Source organism: Otolemur garnettii, unplaced genomic scaffold (assembly GCF_000181295.1).
Source record: "Otolemur garnettii isolate 467f Iridium unplaced genomic scaffold, OtoGar3 scaffold00120, whole genome shotgun sequence".
Taxonomy (NCBI): domain Eukaryota; kingdom Metazoa; phylum Chordata; class Mammalia; order Primates; family Galagidae; genus Otolemur; species Otolemur garnettii.
The window spans coordinates 1890730-1910813 of record NW_003852515.1 but is presented as its reverse complement, the minus strand read 5'-3'; the positions used below and the strand labels follow the sequence as shown (position 1 = coordinate 1910813).

At 45.6% G+C, this 20084-nt stretch overlaps 1 protein-coding gene across 1 annotated transcript in view; it reads left to right on the top strand.

The window, feature by feature from the left end:
• Window positions 1-20084, top strand: part of ALOX5AP (arachidonate 5-lipoxygenase activating protein) — a 25300-nt gene that overhangs the window by 3864 nt on the left and 1352 nt on the right. Inside the window, exons 2-4 of the mRNA XM_003797606.2 lie at window positions 3940-4039; window positions 11282-11352; window positions 14610-14691. Of these exons, the coding sequence (XP_003797654.1) occupies window positions 3940-4039; window positions 11282-11352; window positions 14610-14691 (253 nt within the window). The remainder of the gene's footprint in view (window positions 1-3939; window positions 4040-11281; window positions 11353-14609; window positions 14692-20084) is intronic.

Below are 20084 nucleotides of genomic sequence, written 5' to 3'. Positions count from 1 at the left end.
GGCCCTGCAGTAGTCATGGCTTGTGAGATTGTGCTAAGGAGGGAAATGGAGCTGTCGTCCTTGCTGTTCTCACCCCAACACACACATCCAAGGAACCTCATGGGGCACCAGGCTGGAAGACCTTGCAATCCAGCCTGGGCTTTGATGGGCTCCAGAGATGGGGTTGTAGACTCATGTAGTTCTCCTAATGTGGAAATCTTCTCTATACCACCTGCCACGGCTCCCAGCCCACATTCCCGTGGTGGGGAGCTCTCAGCCCACCAGCTTGTCTTCTTCATCTGGAGGCTGACTTAGAGTTTGCCTGTGCCGAGATAATGCTGTCTGAGTATTATCTCATTTAGTCCTTGCACCCTAAGAAATAGATACTCTTGTTTATTCTTATTTTATGGATAAACAAAGTGAGTAATAGGAAGGTTAGAACATTGACTGAAAGTCTCAGAGTTCGGAGTGATGAAACTTGGATTCAAACTCAAATGCATGTTTCTAGAGCTGTGTTTTTCAACTTTTAAAAAAATCTCACAGCACACTTGGACCTACAGTTAAACTTTCATGGCATATTTAAATTATGTTGATCAAAAAGAAAAGAGAAAAAAAAAGAACATATTTACTATATTTTGAACCTCTTTTAAAAATAATTTAATTAATGATCTTTAAAATTTTTCTAGGTACATTTAAGATCCTCTCATGGCACACCAATTGAAAGTCAGTGTTAGAGAGTGCATATTGCCTTGAATTCATTAATTCAAGCATTCACTACTGCAGAAGTTCTTTCTTCTGTTGGGCCAAACCCTGCTGCCTTACACCTTCTATCTGGCAGCTGTGGGACTGTTCTCTAGAAAAGCCTAGATGGTGCCTGCTGCTTCTGTGTTTACAGTGTCAGCTGTCAGGTTCCTTTGTCAACACAGTGCTTCTCTTCTGACTCGGTTTCCAGAGTCCCCTGCCATTGGATCACCTCTCCTCTTCCCTCATTCTTTTACAAATGCAGATTATGTATCTTTTGTGTAGGGTAACTGATCCTGAGATCCAGATACCGATTCCATTAAAATAATCTACATAGGAGTTACTCTTCTGAGGACTTGGGCTATACCGCTGACTCATACTGACTTTGTGGTTAACTAAAATCTCAAGATCTTTCTATGTGACCTTGAGAAACTTATTTTAACTTCTCTGATCCTCATTTTCCTCAACTGAGAAGTAGAGTTATTAAGAACATCCATCTGTGGTTGCTGAAGGTCTCGATGAGATGACACCACTCAAGTAGCCAGCAGTGTCCGGCATGTCGCAGGGTTGCCATGATTGCAGCCATTTCTCTCTCTCTTTCTTTGTTTGAGGGTAGGAAAGATCTGTGGATGTTCTAGGGGAAAAAAAAGAAGAAGAAGAAGGAGGTAAAAGGCTAAGGTTTCCAGAAGTGAGAGAAGCAGTGATGAAATAAAGGCCCGCAGTGAGGGGCAGGGATAGGATCCAGACCCAGGGAGATGCTCACCTTGGGAAAGAAGGAGGGGAAGGATAGAGGCAGAGGCAGAGAGGTACAGCCACCTTGTGCTGCTGATTGCAGAAATAACCTCTGACTTTCTTAATACAGTTGTCCCTCTGTATCCATGGAGAAGCCTTGAGGGCACCAAATTCTGCAGGTGCTCAAGTCCCTGACATAAAATGGCATGGAATTTGCTTGTAACCTGCACACATCTTCCCATATACTTGAAATCATCATCTCCAGATTTCTTATAATACCTAGTATGATGTAATGCTATGTAAATAGTTGTTATATTGTACCATTTGGGGAACAAGGGCAAGAATAAAAAGTCTGTACATGTTCAGTATAGATGAAAAACTTTTCTGAATATTTTGATCAGAATAATTAGCTGGTTGGTTGATTCCATGCGTGCAGACCCACGGACAAGGAGGGACGACTCTATGAGCTCTGTTCACATGTTCTGAGGCAGAGGATGTCCTCTTGGGCTCTGGAAAGAAAATGATCAGAATGTTGTGTCACACTCTGTGGTAAGAAGAGACATTCAGAACGGACAGATGCTTTAAAGCCTGTGTAGCTGATGGATTCCTTCAGGGAGCTTCAAAGAGACAGCAAGAGTGAAACACAACCTCATATGCCCAGCGGAATTCTAATTCCCAGCTTCACACTCCCCAGAGGTGAGGTGACTCTGAGAAGGTTACTTTCCCTTCCTGAGTGATAGAGTCCTTACCTGCAGCGTGGGGACAGTTCCGCCCCCTGCACAGAGTGGGTGCAAAGCCCAGTAAGAGAATGTATGCCCGCTGCCCACCATGGCACCTGGAATGTGGCAAATGCCTCCTTTGCACAAGCTAGGCCTAGAGATATAGGCACAATGGGCATGTTCCCACAGAAGGAGAGTATTTTTGCCAACAAAGAAAACATGAAAGGATTTTATTCACATACACAATTGATCAGGCATCTTTTGCATGTCTATCTGAGGAGGCTATTAGGAAGTTGATGAAAAGGAGCCCCGTGGTTGGGTCCATGACAATCACACATATCCTCTTTCACTCCTGAAAAACGAATAAAAAAATAAGATGGGAGAAGAGAGGGGGTGGGTCTTCAGTCCCCCACCATCCAACCTCTGGTCACACCTCCACATTGTCTCCTGGGATCTCATGGTCCTGAGGCCATCACCCTTATCAGCTGCTGTCTTGTCCCTTGATCCTGGTTCTCACCTGCTCAGCACCTGCTAACTAGGGACACAGAGGCTCTCTGATTGTGCACTTCCTCCCCTTAAACCTGCCAATAACTCCTTTTGCTCTCACATCAACCTCCATAAGTTCTCCAGGGGTCACAGTCAAACTGCTACACCCAAGGGGCACTTCTCAGGGATCACCTTCTTCCAGCCCCGGCTTGGCCCTGGCTTGCTCACTGAGGCTCACTCTGCCACCCTCTTGAGCACTTCAAATGGCCCCTTACCACACTTTACTTTTTCTTTTGTCCATTGCTCAACTTATGTATAATTTATATACCCTGCTTACTGCGTGCTCTATCTTCTCTGCTGTCTTTGTCAGAATCTCAGTTCCTGGGGCTAAAGCTCTTCGTCTGTTCTTGGATGCAAGCTAAGAGCATCTGAGTCTGGCTCATGGCAAGTGGCGGACCATTAAAAGAGTGCATCACCACCTACCTCTATGGCCTCATTTGTGGTTCTGTGGGGTCCCACCCATGTCCCAGCCCCTCCATTCCCCACCCTGAGCTGGACGTAATGACCCACAGACCATTCTTGCTGCTGGACCTGTGCAGAGCCTGTTCCCCTGGAGCAGCACCATCTCTCTGCTGTCCCTGCTCCCTCCATCTGGGAGGCTAATTCCTACTTGCTCTTCAGATTTTATCTTACATGGAACTTCCTGTAGGAATCCTTCTGTGACCCAAGCATGGAATTGAGCTGCCTCCTTTGACCTTGACATCACCGTGCACACACTCAGTCTTATCTTGGCATGAATCACTCTGTCGTGTCATTTCTGCTGTAACTGTTTGTCTGTTTCTTTATACTAGTGATTTTTACTCTGTGTGCCTTGAACATTCTAAAAAATCATTAATTAAATTATTTCCAAAAGAAGTTCAAAGTCCAGTAAGTATATTCTTTCTTTTACTCATTTTTTTGATCCGCATAATTTAAGTGTGCCGTGGAAGTTTAACTATAGGTTTAAGTGCGCTGCGAGATAGAAGAAGATGGAAAAGGACTGGTCGAGGCTGTGACATCCCAGCTGGTGGGGGCACCGCTTTCTACTGCATTTCCAATACCAAGCACAGTGGTTAGAGCAGCTGCTGGGAACATTTTTGCTAAGTGACAGTTGATGGAGGACATTTAGGGCTGTTCTAAGGTCGGGTCAGGTAGGCATTTAACATTCTAGTAAGATAGTGAAATCATAGGGCCCCTGAACACGCGGGTTATGAACCGAATCCAAACCTTTGTCCCCTGGCAGCATTCTTTGCCCACAAGGTGGAGCACGAAAGCAAGACCCAGAACGGACGGAGCTTCCAGAGGACGGGGACGCTTGCCTTTGAGAGGGTCTACACTGCCAAGTGAGTCCAAACTCGGGTGCTGTGGACTGACAGGGTGGGGGCATGGGCACGGGGCCTCTTTATAGGAGTGAAGGCTTCCCTTGAGGCCACATGTCCGTCTGGGCCAAACTTCTGAGTGCCAGTGCCAGAGAGGCAGGGTGCTAGGAAGTCTAAACTCCACGTGGGAGGCTTTGGGACACCCTTTATCATCCTAGCCGGTGCTGTGTTAAAAGAAAGTAGAGATATTGGAGCCGTGATCTTCACAGTCTAGAAACATCTGAGCGTGTCATTTGGCCAGAGGAATTTACCTGTTTCCTGTGGGGTTAGACCAGAGGTGCTGTGGCGAACACCAGCTGTGACTCATCAGCCTGCTTCAGAGGCAGCAGGCGGGAGGCTTTGTCGACAGCTTTCAACTCACCCGGTTCTCACTTTCCCCAGGTGGAAGCCTGGAGGTGACACCAGAACATTTCCTAACATGGGGTCTCCTTGAGCAACCAGAACAAGAACCGAGAGAGTGAGGACATTGCACACAATTGTGTTTCCTTTTTCTTTTTTTCTGTAGAGTGCTATGGTATGATAGCTCACAGCAACTTCAAACTCTTAGGCTCCAGTGATCCTCTTGTTTTAGCCTCCCAAGTAGCTGGTACTACAGGTGGCTGCCACATCACCCAGCTAATTTTTCTATTTTTAGTAGAGAGAGGGTCTCATTCTTGCTCAGGCTGGTCTCAAACTCCTGAGGTCAAATTATCCACCCTCCGTGGCCTCCCAGACTGCTAGGATTTTGGGCCTGAGCCACTACACCCCACCCCAGTTTTGTTCCATTAGCGCATTCTTTACTTTGAACAATAAGGCTGTTGAAAGCATTGGAGCAGCTCAGTGAAGATGGGTGTGATTTCTTTGGGATGCAAATCTGAATGGATATTATTCAAACCCTCTCTTCTCCTCCATGCAGAATGCATTTCGATGGGAGGGTTGTCTGAGAAGTGCAGACGTGTAGGCCTGTAGGGGACAGGAGATGGGGCACCCAGGAAGGTTTCATGCTGTGGTGCCTGTGGAGGAGCTGACCTTCGGTTCCAGCCCTCAGGGGACTTTGATGTCCCCAGAGGTCTTTCCAAAGGGGGAGTCATGGTCACCCAGGACAAGTATGTTCAGAATGGCAAGAATAACACAAGCAAACTCTGGGGTGGTGATTCACACTGAGGAGCCAGGAGGGAGTCCTGGCATGTTGGCCTCTTGTGAATGAAAACAGGCATGAGGGGACTGGAGGGACATCTTCTCCACTGCTTCTTCTTATCCTTGGCCCCTTTGCTCCCTCAGCTTCTACATGGCTACATACACTGTCTGGACTATTCACGACACATTGGCAGGGTGGTCACAGGCTGATTGCCTGGCCCCTAAAACTCTCATTTGACTTCCCTGGCTATTCCTGAGTGCTCACAGTGCCACTGCAGTGGGTGCCGCAGATGCCCTTCTTACTCTGTCCCCTACCTGCTCTGCCCTACCCTTCATGCCAAGCATATCTGTCCCGGGTTATTTCCATAGTCTGATCTCAAGGAAACTTTGCTGAACTCCTTAGAGGAATATTTCTCTTTTAACATCTGGACTTTGGTGTATTAATTCTCAGAATCATTTTAAGAAGTGTAAAGATGCGATTTAAGACATTTTAGATCCACTTGAAAGAGGGTAGGAAAAATGTGTCAGTGGCCATCAACCTCTTTGCCGTCCACATGCATGAAATACAAGACGGTGTCTTCCATCAGAGGCAAGATCACAACTTTTCCCGAGACAAAAGCCAAAGAAAATATTATGACTGGGTTACCAGTTAGGAAAGAGAAGCTGCTTCTGCCCAGATGGCTACATTCTCACTGCTTCCACTGGGATCCTATCAACTCCTCAGTGCGTCCATTTTGGAGAAGCTACAGTGGAATTTCTCCATATCTGGTTAGAAGTTCCCATTTTGCTGGCAATAAAGAAGAAATGGAACAAGCAAGGCTGTCTAAGTTTCTGCCACTTCCCCCCAGAAATGAAATAGCTCCATTTCTGAGAAGCCATTGTGCTTCTACCTGGCCTCTTTGGCTGCCAGCCTCCAAATTGCCAAAGTTTCCTTTGATTGGTGGTTGTGCCATGTCATTGGGTTGGGTGGTTTGGAAGTTCTAGAATCATGTGGGGAACAAGAGATAAGAAGGCACAAGAGGAGAGTAGAGGGCGATGGCTGCTGCCTGGATGTGTTTGGTAGTATAGGCGCTGCAGCCCAGCTCTCAAAGCTCCCTGGTCTTTACCACCTAACCTACCTGAGGGCGGAAATAGAAAGAGGGAGGGAGAGAGAGCTGCAGAGAGGTAGGAATGAAGAGGGCAGGGAGGAGCATTTTCTGTAAGATGAAGATTACTCAGATACTGCTGTGGTTCTATTACAAAGACCACTTCCTCTTTCCTGGCCCAACCACATGGTATGTGTCTGTCTGGATCGTAAAGAGTATCCAAAGATCAATGAAGCAGGTGACTGCATGCTGGCAAAAGCCGGGGCAGCTCGCGTGCCGGCCTCTGCCAGGAAACTACTGGGCAGGGGCTGTGTGTTATTCTAGCAGAAAGTTGCCCCGAGAGCAGCTTTTCTAGGAGCCTCCAAAAGCACCAAAAAGGGTTGCGAGATGATCTGTGGAGGTGCAGGAAGAAAAGAATGGGTATTTACTCTTGCTATCTAAAAAAAAAAAAAAAAGAAATGAAGTTGTATTCATTTTTAATTTACAGACTGACAGTAGTACATGTATAGAATTTTTTCATAAATGTATCCATCATAGGGTTCCATGCTCAAAACTACTGGTTGATGGGATGGGGTAGTGACTGCCAATAAAGGAAAAATAGCATAAAGGACAAATGACATTGGTGGATTGAAAGGCCTGATGCATACATATGTATTTTTTGGCATAAAGTCTGACTGCTGACTAATATTGCTCAAGATTCTGGGGTGGTTGGTGAACAGACCTCCCAGCCAGTGTGTCCATCAGCTTAGACTTGACTTTGATTAATGATCTGTCCACTGCTCATCTCTCATGAGGGTAGAGCCAAGTCAGGGTTTGAGAGCTACAGGAATTGGACCTTTTCTTTCTGTTCACATGTATAATACGTAGAATGCCCTGTCTTCAGCCAATGAGCACAGCTAGAGCAGCATTGGTCTAAGTGTGGTTTTTTCTTGTCTCTTTTCTGAGAGCGCAGGGAAGCACAGGATATAGAGAGGAGATGGATCTCTGGAGGTGTGTAATTTCTTAAAATGTGTTCCATGGGTTACAAGTTCATGGAGTGTTATAAGTAAGTTCTTTTTAGCCAGATTTTTGAGAATCTTTATTATATGTACTAAGGGGCACTCTGATTCTTGTTTCTCCAAGAGGGGGGTGTCTTAACTACAGGCCCCCAAACCCCTTTTTAGGAGAGTATCCCAACTGTTCAGTGTTTCACAAAAAACATTTTGAGAAATGCCACTGTAATGTCGCTTCTTCCCTGCACCTCATGGAGTCCACTCTAGACTCAATTGTGAGCAGCACAGATTGTAAAATTATTTGAAGGCAATAGGTTTACAATGATCCTATTGATTAGTATTGATACTAGTGGTTACTGTCATTAATGATATTTACTTATTTTGAACTAATCCAAACTAATTAACAGAAGACTAAAGTGGTCCTGTGAGAGGTGGAAAAGAATGGAAAAGAAAATAGCAGGGAGTCCTTCTCTCCATAAACACAGGAATAGTGCTGTGAGTGCGCCCAACGGAGGTTGCACAGGGAATTGTCCTAAGATCTGCTGAGCAGCTTCTAGTTAGACCTCAAGAAATGAGAATCAAAATGGGTTTTTCAGTTCTGTTTTGCAGGGAAAAAATGGCACAAAACTCCTCAAAAGAAAATCCAACTGGGTGCGATGGCTCAACATCTGTGATCCTAGCACTCTGGGAGGCTGAAGTAGGAGGGTCTCTTGAGCCCAGGACTTCGAGAATGGCCTGAGCAAGAGTGAGACCCCATCTCTACTAAAAATAGAAAAATTAGCCAGGTGTGTCAGTCACTGGGCAACTCAGGAAGCTCAGGCAAAAGAATAACTTGTACTTGAAAGTTTGAGGTTGCTGTGAGCTAGGCTGATGCCAGGGCACTTTAGTCTGGAGCAATAGAGTGAGACTCTGTTTCAAAAATCAATCAATCAATCAATCAATCAATAAAAGAAAACCCATAATAATAACAATTTGCCAGGTGAGGACATGTCCATTAGGGGTTAAGAGGAGAAACACTGGAATAATTATAGCCATTGTTTATTGAATGCTTGCTGTGAGCCAGGCAGAACTTTATTTCATTTTATTCTCACAATAGTCTAGGAAAGTAATTTCTTTTCTTCTTATTCTAAAATTTTAAAGAAATTTTTTAAATTTTGAGACAGAGTCTCACTCTTTCACCCTGGGTAGACTGCCATGGCATCATAGCTTACAGCAACCTCAAACTCCCAGGCTTGTGCCAGAATGAGGGACCAGGCTCTGGGAATATTCTGGAAATCCAGAGGAAGAACCCATTCTCTTATAGTTGAGAGAGTATCATTCAACTCCGGACAGGAACCAAGATAGGTTCCAGATAGGAACCAAGATGTCCTGACATAAAAGGCAAGAATGATTGAAAGACTTATTCAATGTCAACTCACATGACAGTTGACTATACTAAGCAAGTCCCTTGGGCAATTAAGGACTTTCTTTCCTTTTGCACAACTCAGACAAAGTCACTCCTTAAAATCGAGACAAAGCAAAACAACATCCCCCATGAACATGGGAATGTGGAGGAAGCAGGGAAAATCTTTGGTATTAATAATTCTCCAACTATAATAGCATCAGACATTCTATCCTATAAGGCAGTGAATGTTATTCAATTACCTAAAAAAGGAATTTTTTCTCTAGTTTTCTTGAACTGGGAGATCAATCGCGTTTCCAGACCTGAGGCTGCAGCTTTGTGCCTCTAGTAATGAGTATGAATAGCTGTGATGCTGGTGCTCAGCCGCTGGTGTGATTGTAACTGCAGGCCTGGTTTGTTCACTGAGCACTTTACCCCAAACGGTCATTCGTAAGGGCCTCCTGCCCTTTGGGATTCTTACTGTGTCCAGTAGACCAGCAAACATTTGGGGAACCCAGAGCACTGAACAGGTCAGTAGGGGTCTGCTCTTTCTCTCCTGTGCCTGGTTTTGTTGTGCCTGTCTCTCAGGGTGGAACACACAGGTTTCCCCTGTATCACATTCACAGACTTCTCTCCTAAAGGGTCTTTTGCCCATCAGAGGGGCATAAAGGTCCTTCTCTGGGTTTTCTGCAGGGAAAATGTCGCGAGTTGGCCATTCCAGAGCATAGCACTGAGGTGTGACACCTTAGCAGTTTGAACCAGCTGTTTGAAAATTGTGTCTTTGCTTTTACCTATATAGTTCAAATCACATTAGACATCAGCATGTATCAGAATCACCTGGGGCTTGGTAAAACACAAACTCTGGGCCCCCTTCCCAGAGTTTTTAATTTTGTGGGTCCAAGGTGGGCATGAGCATTTGCTGGTCCAGGGAGCACACCTCGAGCACTGCTGCAATAGCCATCGGCTCTTAGAACTCAAAAGGAACCCTTAGGTTTACATACAGTGAAACTGGGTCCAGAGAGATTGCTTTGCCAATGGCAAACAGCTGGTTAAAGTGATGACGGGGATAAAAGCCTAGCTAGGTGCCCTTTCCACTGGATCGCATTGTCTCTTCCCTTTTATGCCTCTCAAGTCATGTGGTGGTGTTGTTCCGTGGATGGGAATATCATTGCCCTGACCTGAACTGTAAACTCCTCAAGAGGATACTGATGATTTAAGTTGAAGAGTTAACAGCCCTGGCTTGGGCATCAGACTGACTAGGGAATGAATCCTGGCTTTGCCGTTCCCTCTCTGGGTGACCCTGGGAAGGCTATTCAGCTTCTCCAAGCCTCCGTTCCCCATGTGAAGCACGAAAGTGTTTGTAGAAGGCAGCATAATGTCCCCCACCCCAGGAAAAAAATGCTTACATCCTAATCTGGGGAACCTGGGAACATAGCAAGGGAGAATTTAAGTTGCTAACCAGTGGACATTAAGATAAACAGATTATCCTGGATTATCTGGATAAGATCCAATGGAATCACAAGAGTCCTTCAAATGTGGAAGAAGGAGACAGGAGAGTAGATGTCTTATTTTGAAATGATTGAAAATAAGAAAGATGTGGCTGGCCCAAAGGTAGAAAGTTATCTTGATTGACTGTTCAGAGTTACAGGTCAGACTCTTGTTCCAGTCTTCCTCTCTTCCCCCTACTGCACTTGACTAGTCTACAAAGAAGAAGAAGAAAAAAAAGATTTTATTGGCCTTTGCAGAGTTGAGGTTGGAAGGAGGTCCTGAGCCAGGGAGTGCAGGTGGCCTCTAGAAGCTGGAGAAGGCAAGAGAATGGATTTTCTGTTAGAGGTTCCAGAAGGAATGTGAGATGCTGTTAATATAGTGACTAACTATTAAGGCCCATTTTGGACTTCAGACCTCCAGAGAACTATGAGATGATAAATTTGTGTTGTTTTAAGCCACTAAGTCTCTGGCCACTTGTTACAGCAGCAAGGAGAAACTTACACAGTGTCATGTGCACTCACAGGAGCATGGTCAGTTTAAAGGCAATGATGGGTGTAAAACATCAGTGTAGTGCCTGGCATAGAGTGAGGACTTCCAGGGAGTGAGAACTGTAATCTACACGCAGTGATTGTGCCATCAGCAAGCTAACTCTCTGAGCATCAACTTTTCTGAATTAATCTTGGTTTTCTTGATGCTTGAAGATCAACTTTCGTCAGTCTGGCCTGCAGACCTGGGCAGATTGTGAGTGTCTGATATGAAGATTTTCTTACTGGGGCTCTTCTCCCCTCTGCCCCCACCATCCCGACTGTGGCCACACCCTCTGTCTGCATCACACTCTCCAGTTCCAAGAAGCACATCAGCGCAGCCAGGAGCAGGAACCCTGCCAAAGAGAAAACATCAAGAAAGCAAGTCTCCGTGATGCTTCGCTGTGGGAACAGAGCTAATGGATTCTGAACACGTGTTTGCTTTATGCTATTGTCTGTTTCCAATGTGGCAGCTGACTGCCATGGGTAGGTGTAAGTGGAAGTATGAATGGGACTCAAACCTCGTACACGATGATGATTATTAGCTGGGGTTTCAGAAAATTTTCAGTTGCAGTAACGTGTTCTCTGATTGCTTTCCTCCTTGTTTATTTATTCCACAGCCAGAACTGTGTAGATGCATACCCCACTTTCCTTGCCGTGCTCTGGACTGCAGGGCTGCTTTGCAGCCAAGGTAACTCAGCTTTCCCTTTATACACTCTCTATAATGTGCATCTCAAGGAGGTTCAAAGGGCAGGCTTTTTGTTAAAAAGACTTTGCTTGACCTCTAGCTCTCATCTGTGAAGCCCGGGAGAGGTGAGAGCCCTGGGGAGGCTGTGTTTCAGGCATGCTCTGTGCCCGGGCAGAGCGGGTGTGATAATGCATTGCTAATGCTTGCTCCCTGGTGGCGGTTGAGAGCACTGAGCTGACAAGGGTGGTTTAAGGCTAAATGTGACTCAGAATTCTTAAGCAGAGTTAGCTCAGATATAAGGGCATTATAAGCGAGAGCACCTGAGGGATCTATTCTGGGACTGCTGTCCCTCAGTTGTTCTTCTAATAAGCTTCCACCCTGCTGGCCCTACTTTGGGATATGTCCACAGGGGCCACAGGCTGGATCCCAGGTCTTTAGCCTTCCCTGGGGTATTGGTAGCCCACAGTCTTGACTCCAGCAAGTTAGAAGAACAGATAAACTCCTAGAATTGATTTAAACTTAAATAGAAACCAGAGTCATACTCTTTGGTCCCCTTTTGAAATTTAATACCTGACAGGCTTGGCCACACCTGGCATCGTGTCTGATGGCGGTTCAGCATGAACTGGCCAGTTTCTGTGGCTTAGTAGGGCACCTGTGGAAAAGTCACAAGTAATGCTATAATGAACTCTTTAATTCTTATCATTTTCTCCCCACTTTATAAAGTAGATAGAGTGATCTTATTTCCGCCTGCACAGAGCTCGTTCCAGGCTGATGAGTATTAGAGGCAAAATGAGAGCCCTGGTCTTTCAACTCTAAATTCTGAATTTTTCACAAGTATCTTTTTTACCTTATTCATTCACATAACAAATGGATACTGAACGATGATAATAGGCCAGGCCCTGTGCCTGGATATACAGGGCTAATAAAGCAGAGATGGTGGTGAAGCACACAGGCCACAGGGCGGTCAGTGAATGGAGACATGAGAGCTGGGAGTGAAGCGCCACAGAGGAGAAGGATGAGGTGCAGCGACAGAGAACTGGGGGGTAGGGGCGGGGAAGCCGCTTACAGGACACCAGGTGGCCTCCTTCTCGGTGTAGAGGCTGTCAGGAAACTCACCATTTATTTTCCATTTTCTATCCAGAGTTAAATAAGAAACATGTCTGGCATTACTTGAAAAATCAAGTCAAACTCAGCTCATGCTAGAAGTTATGATTCCTTTTATGGCATGGGTGCTATTTGATCTAGATGAAGGCAGAGCTGCTCTAGCTAGATAAATACAAAAGGAGTTTGAAGGTGTTGCAGAGCCCTGGAAATATTTTGACTCATTCTTTGTCAAAATAAGCCTTGGCATTGCCAAGGAACAAAAACATCAGTAAACCCTGGCTGATAATTGCGATTTCTTATGAATGTAGTAGATTGTGAAGTCTTTTTTTTTTTTAAGCTGAAAGGAATCGTAGCCCAACTCTTCACTTTACAGAGAAGGGTCCCACACCCCAGAGGAATGAGGGGTTTGCTTGAACTTCAGAATTCTAGGGCCTGGATGTGTACCCGAGTTCCCAGCAGCCCCGGCCCCCACTGAGCCGCTACCTCCAGAGGGGCAGCAAGTGCGGCCACTTTCCATCCATGATCTCTAGTAGCTCATGTTTGGGTGAATTTCCATCAAAAGAGAAATGAGCCAGCTCCTGGCAGCAGAATCATTCAGGTGGCACAGCGTAGGAAAAGCTTTGTCCAGGGCAAATCAAGAGTTGTGACAATTCTGTGATTTCAGAGAACAGGATGAACCTTACAAATGGTTTTCTTTTGTGCTTTGATTTTATTATCTTCCATGTAAGAATCACATTTTGGAAAGCAGGTGGAGTTGTGGATGGAAATGGGCTTTGGGGAGTGATAAATTAGAGGCACATTCAAGGGTGCTCGCTGCTGGTGTGTGACCCCGGCTGTGAGCACCTTTTCTAAGCCTCAGTTTCCTCATTGTAAAATAGGACCACAGTATCTAGCACTGTTCCTAATTTGCTTAAGTGAGGTACTGTGCTTTAAGCCCCTGACCCAGTGCTTGGCATATGTCAGATTGAACCAAATAAAACTGCCAATATCTGATTGTTTGTGACCCACAAAAGTGGCACTTTCATGTAGTTCCACTTAACAATGGAAGCTCAGTAATGGTTACTACTGATGGTGGTGGTGATGATGTTTTGAGACCAGGAAGACAGATTGAAATCTCCCTTTCCTCTGGGCTGACTTTTTTCATTCACTCAACAAACGTTTTTTGAAAGCACCCATGTGCCAGGCATTACATCAGACACAGAGATGATCCAGGAAAAGACAGCTGTCCTTACAAATCTTTTGGCCTGAGCCTAAATTTCCTCATTTGTCAAATGGTGACAGTTACATATTTTTACTAGGTAGCTGGGAGGATTGGAGACCTAAGTTTCCAAAATACCAGGAGAGGTGCCTGGCAGGTGTAAAGTATTCTGCCAATGGTGGTTAATATGATATTTGAAAAATGCTTGGAAGTTTTCAAAGCGCCTTTTACAGCTATAGCCCTGTTTCATCCCCACGCTAATTCCTAATGATGGGAAAACAGTAATCAGCCCTTTTGCCCAGATGCAGCACAAACCAAGTACTGGGTTTAGACACCAGACTGAGGGGAGCTGGGCTTTCTAACTCCTAGCTCCAAGCATCCAGGACTCCATGGGATTATTGGGGCATTGCTGCTGGATGTTTCCCAAAGACCTAGAATGCAAAGGAAATTTCCCTCCCCAGAAATCTTTGCTGAACAGTAGCAACTGGGTTCAGGAAGGTGAGCACTGTGCTGTGGGCAGGTTCAGGGGTGAAGGGTTTGACTTGAGAGAACCATCCTCAGAGCTGGTTGGGGTTCATGTCCTGTGTCCCCTTACCAGCTGCCAGCCTTAAACAACCCCCCTTAGATCACCTGAGCCCAAGTTTCTACACCCAGAAGTAGAAATATTGGTTCTGGTTATGTTGAAAAGATTCATATGAGATGATGGATGCGCAAATACTTTGTAAACTCTGCCATGATGTCACTTTAAGGTACTATTACTATTATTAATGTTCTTAGGTTTCTTCCAGCTGTAGGGGTTTTATCCGAAGTGCATGCCAGCCTCAACTATTAGAACTTGTGTCCTCTGCTAGATTTTGTAGCCAATGATGACTGCGTAACAACTGTATGAATATTATGCTAACATAGCATGTTTTGGTGTCTGTGAAACTAACATGAGTATTTTCACTTGCCCACATAGCTCCTGCTGCCTTTGCTGGACTGATGTACTTGTTTGTGAGGCAAAAGTATTTTGTTGGCTACCTGGGAGAGAGAACTCAGAGGTAGGTACCAGGGACTACTGAAGAACCATGGAGTGATTCACACTTTTGGAGCAGGACGTATAATAATTCAAAACAGTATTCTGACCGGCACTTACAGCTCTGTCGGAGTCCCTTGGTTGGGAGGGGGAGACTGACTAGGAGCCCTCATCTCTGTCTCCCTGAAGTTTTAGGGTTCTGAATATATAGCCTGGGGACTTGCCTAGTTTTCTCATTAAAAGATTCCTTAGCTGAGTGCAGTGGTCCATGCCTATAATCCTAGCACTCTGAGAGGCCAAAGCAGGAGGATCACTTGAGCTCAGGAGTTTGAGACCAACCTGAGCAAGTGCAAGACCCCATCTTTACTCAAAATGGAAAAACTAGCCGGGCACTGTGGCAGGGGCCTGTAGTCCCAGCTACTTGAGAGGCTGAGGCAGGAGAATTACTTGAGCCCAAGAGTCTGAGGTTGCTGTGAGCTACAGTGACACCACTGCATTAGCCAGGGAGACAGAGAGAGATCCTGTCACCAAAAAAAAAAAAAAAAAAAAAAAAAATTCCTCCATATCACGTTTACTTTCCAAGAGTGCTTCAAGTTCCTTGAAATCCCACACCGCCTGCTCCCACCCTTCAGGGTCCAGGGCGGGAATGACTTTATGTGTAGCTTTCTAGGCTTCCTGTGAGAGAAATGAGACCTCGAGCTTACACCTTGCAGTAATTCTCTTGAGTAACGGATCTTCTAGGGATCCAGCGAGAATGTCGAGAAAATAAGATGCAATCGTGGGACTGCGCCTCACCACGGATGGCGTTGTTGATAGATGTTGCCAGACATAAAGCTCCGAAGCAGCATTGTACTTTCCTGACGCCTGGTCCGGGAAAGCTGGATTTCAGTAAAATAAAGGACGATGCTTACAGCAGAAATGTTTGAGGTCAAACATGCCACCAGTTCCTTAGAGGTGGGAATTCCCTGCCCGCCAGCAGGGCTCCAGGCCAGGACTGTGGTCCAGGAGGCTGCTGCCCCCTGCGCCTGCCTTTAGTAATAGCACCCGGCTCTGGTGGCTAATGAGCTCTCTAATTGGGTAGCATCCTTCAGTGGTGACAAAGGCAGTGACATCTTGGGGAGGTCAGCGGGTGACAGTGATACATCTGGGGACGCTCAAGGACTTGCGGGGCCTTAGATCGTGAGCTGGGCTGCTGCTGGGGAAAGAATGACTGTTCTTCAGCGAATCTGCCCCTTGCCATCTTTCTTTGCTCCTCTCTAGTGGTGTTCTTATTTATTCTCTAGAACCACAATTCCATTATCTCCCTTGTTCTTATCAACACTGTCCCAAATGATATTCTTTATTTTCTTTTATCCTAGAAAACCTCTATCATGACTTTCCCCAGGTGATTACTTGTTGTTAAGAGGTGGGGGGTGGGGTGGAGTGTCTACCCATGACATAAGAGGGTCTTCAGTCTCGGCAGCGGGCTCCCTGTGCAGAGTCCCAGGGATTGGCTCAATCACTGCTCTTCTCTTCAGCTGTCACCACCTGCTGGGGATCCTGCAGTGGCTTTAATTTTGAGATAGGTTGCAGAGTACAACACAATTTGTCCATCAGCTCACAGGCCCTTTTAATTTTAAAGGTTTTACTAAACTAATCCCTATTAGGGAATGAGCAGAGGTGGCAAAAATAAACAAAAGAATATAGTCTTAGAAGAACTCTTAGAAATCTTACATTTCTTTGGATCTCATTGCAATGTAAATGGCCTGACCTTTTAAATCTTTTGCGGGTCCCCTTTATTAGATAATAGGAAAATCCCACCAGCCCTTTAACCCACTGAGTGGGTGGGTTTTAGACCCTTCTTACCTCCTCTGTAGCTGTGGTAGGTGTCACTGATGGATCATGGAGTACTTTCTTGCCAACACCAAGCTTGGCCTCAGGATCCTTTTTAATATAGAGTTCTGAGAGGTTGTCATCAGTAGAAATGATAGACGCTGGAGGAAATGTCTAGGCCTATTTTGGCCAAAATACAGTCTAACGGGTGCAAGCCTGAGGGGCCCTCTGGTCGAGTGCAAGGGGATTTTCAACTCCGCCTTCTAGGTACTACTTGATAATATCCTCTTCAGTTGGGGACCCACACCCTCCTCAGGTCCCTGGGCTGTGTCACACCTAGACCCTACAGACACCTAATGGCTTAGGGACCTGCTTTTGTCCTTGACCTCACTAATGAAAAAGGAAACAGCTCAATGAAATCTTCCTCCCCAGAATTTCTCTGGCGGGCTACAGATCATCTCTTGGTCTTTCCTAGAAGTTGCTTTGGCCTTGTCCACTTCAAAGTTCTGATGTCATTCTTGGTCCAGGGGGTAGGTAAGACATTCTTTAGTGTATCTTCCCTGCTGAAACAACTGTATGAGAATCCTCTGGAGTGCTTACTGAAAATACAGATTCCTGGGCCCCACCTGGACTTATGGAATCATAATCTCTGCCTAGGAGACCCAGGAATCTGCATCTTAACACTTTTGTCAGGTGATTCTTATGCATGCTGGAATTTGAGAACCACTGAAGGCTGGTCTTGCCTCATTCTGAGAATGGTTTGGCAAATATTTAACGAAGTTCCCATTTATTGGAGACACATGGGCGAACAGAGGAGCCAGCATTATACCCTTACCGAACTAACAATTTTTATTTCCTTTAGAAGTCACCAGGTTTAAAGCATCATTTTCCTGTTGAAAAGAATTTTAAAACCAGAAGGGACTTAAATGTCTTCTATTTCTACTTCATATTTTGTGCACATTTAAGAACTGGAGTGGGAGGTGGGGGAGGGGCACTTCCTGGTCCAAGGTCAAAGAGGGTTGAGTGGGGACTGGGACTCAGATCTCTGAGTGCCCAGGTGTCCCATCCCCACAGCACCTCATCCCAGATGTTTTCAGCACATTTGAGATGGGAATTAGTTAGCCTAATGCCACTTTTCTATTTTCCTGTAAGTTCTATGCTGTCTGTGGAGGGTGCAGTTGTTCTAAAATAATAACCAACTCCTAGTCTAAAAGTCTGAAGGAGACCTCAAGAATTCAGCATGGTACAAAGAGCAGGACTCCCTCCACTTGCGGGGAGGTCTGGATTCTCCCTCTGCTTCTTCCTGGCTGTGCGACCTTAGGCCAGTCACGCACCCTCTCTGCTCTCAGTTTCTCCAGATAGAAAATAGGTTAATAATATGCCCTCACATAGTGGCTGTGAGAATTAAATGAAGTCATGGATTTGAAACACCTGACCCCCAACAGATGCTTAAGTTAATTCTGACCTTCCCCACCCAGCTAGAGAGAATTATGTATCCACTTTTAGAAACAACACAAGAGGCTCTGTGCCTGTAGTTCAGTGGCTAGAGTGCCAGCCACATATACCAGAGCTGGAGGGTTCGAATCTGGCCCGGACCAACTACAACCAAAAAAATATCTGGGCATTGTGGTGGGCGCCTGTAGTTCCAGCTACTTGGGAGGCTGAGGCAAGAGAATCGCTTAAGCCCAAGAGTTGGAGGTTGCTGTAAGCTGTGACGCCATGGCACTCTACTGAGGTCAACATAGTGAGACTCTGTCTCAAGAAATAAAAAAAAAAAGAAAGAATAAAAGAGATGTCTGGATGGTTCCCAGGGCTCCTGATCCAGGTGCACTGTCTGGGGTCCCAGCTTGTTCTTCGGCCTCGTTTCAGGTTCTCTGTGACTGCCTGAGCCCAAGGCAGGTCCCCTCCCTGCACACTCTATTCCCACCTTCCAGGGCTGTGACCCTATCTCCAGGTTTGAGAGACTTAAGTATCCATTTAACAAATGGGGGCCCCTATTCACACTCAGCCCTGCAGGTGATGGAATCTAAGACTGAGTTCTTGCCTTCCACACTCCATTGCCAGGAAAGAGTTAGGGAACCATAGTCCTGTCTTGCGTGGGGATGATATGCCTGGAGACCTTTGAAAAATGCTACCTAAATCCAAGAATATCACTCTTTGATCAGAAGGCACTGCCATTTCATTTTTCACTACGGTTTTATCTTCAGTGTAAAACAGCTTTGCAAATCACTTTTTCTTGTTTCCATAATGAGCATATGGTAGCCTCATTCATGTGACAGATCTGAGCCACCACAATATTTGACTTTTCACAATTTATTAAAATTTATCTGATGCTTCTATTTTCTGGCTAAAAAATATCCCTTACTTGGACTCCTTCACTTCCTTTACCAGCGCTAGCAGGTGACTCTCTGCATCAGTCTGCTGGGACAGCAGTAACAAGGTGCCACAGACGAGGTGGCTTCAATGACAGAAATTTATTTTCTCTCAGACTTAGAAGCTAGAAGTCCAAGATCAAGGTGTTGGCAGGTATTTCTCCTTGGTTTGTAGATGGCCTCCTTTGCCCATGGTCTTCTATAAAACACCAGTGTTACTGGGTTAGGGTCACTCCCGTGACCTCATTTTTCCTTAATTACCTCTTTAGACCCCATCTCTAAAAACAGTCCCATTTGGAGACACTGGGGATTAGGAATTCAACATATGAATTTTGGGGGGACACAACTCAGCCCATAACATTTCTTTGACAACCAATTATTTCCCCAACAAGGAGATAGAATGCCTTACTCCATGAACATGACTGTGATCATGAACCCAGGGAGAGAAGGACAAAGCTGGTCATGGGGCAGGGCTGGCATCAGCTAGCAGTGCCTTTCAGACTTGACTATGTCTCATAGGGGGCTTTTCAAAATTCAGATTCTGATTCACTAGGTCCAAGAAGGGCCTGAGATTTTCCATGTTTGACAAGCTCCCAGCAGAAGCTGCTGCTGCTGCTGCTGGTCCAGGGACCACACTTTGAGTAGAAAGGAGCTTGATACTTAACTGCTGAACGACCTTCAAACTTTTGCTGTAGGAAAATTACAAATTACATTATGAACATTTGGGGTGCCTTTCGAATAGATAAATTTCTGCCATTAAACTTGTGGTTGCCAAATGCTGCCTTCTCCGATTATAATAAGAAACAGGGATTGGTGTGGTGGCTCACCCCTATAATCCTATAGCACCCTGGGAGGCCGAGGCTGGAGGTTCCCTTAAGCCCAGGAGTTCAAGACCAGCCTGAGCAAGAGTGAGACCCCATTTCTACTTAAAACAGAAAAACTAGAAAGGAGTGGTGGTGGGCACCTATAGTCTCAGCTACTTGGGAGGTAGGAGGATCACTTGAACACAGGAGTGTGAGGTTGCCATGAGCTAGGCTGATGCCGTGCTTTAGCTTGGGGCAACAGAGTGAGACTCTGTCTCTAAGGGGGAAAAAAAAAAGAAAAAGAAACAGGATTGGGTGGTGCCTGTGGCTCAAAGGAATAGGATCCTGGCTCCATATGATGGAGGTGGTGGGTTCAAACCCAGCCCCAGCCAAAAAAAGAAAACTGCAAAAAAAAAAAAAAAAAGAAAGAA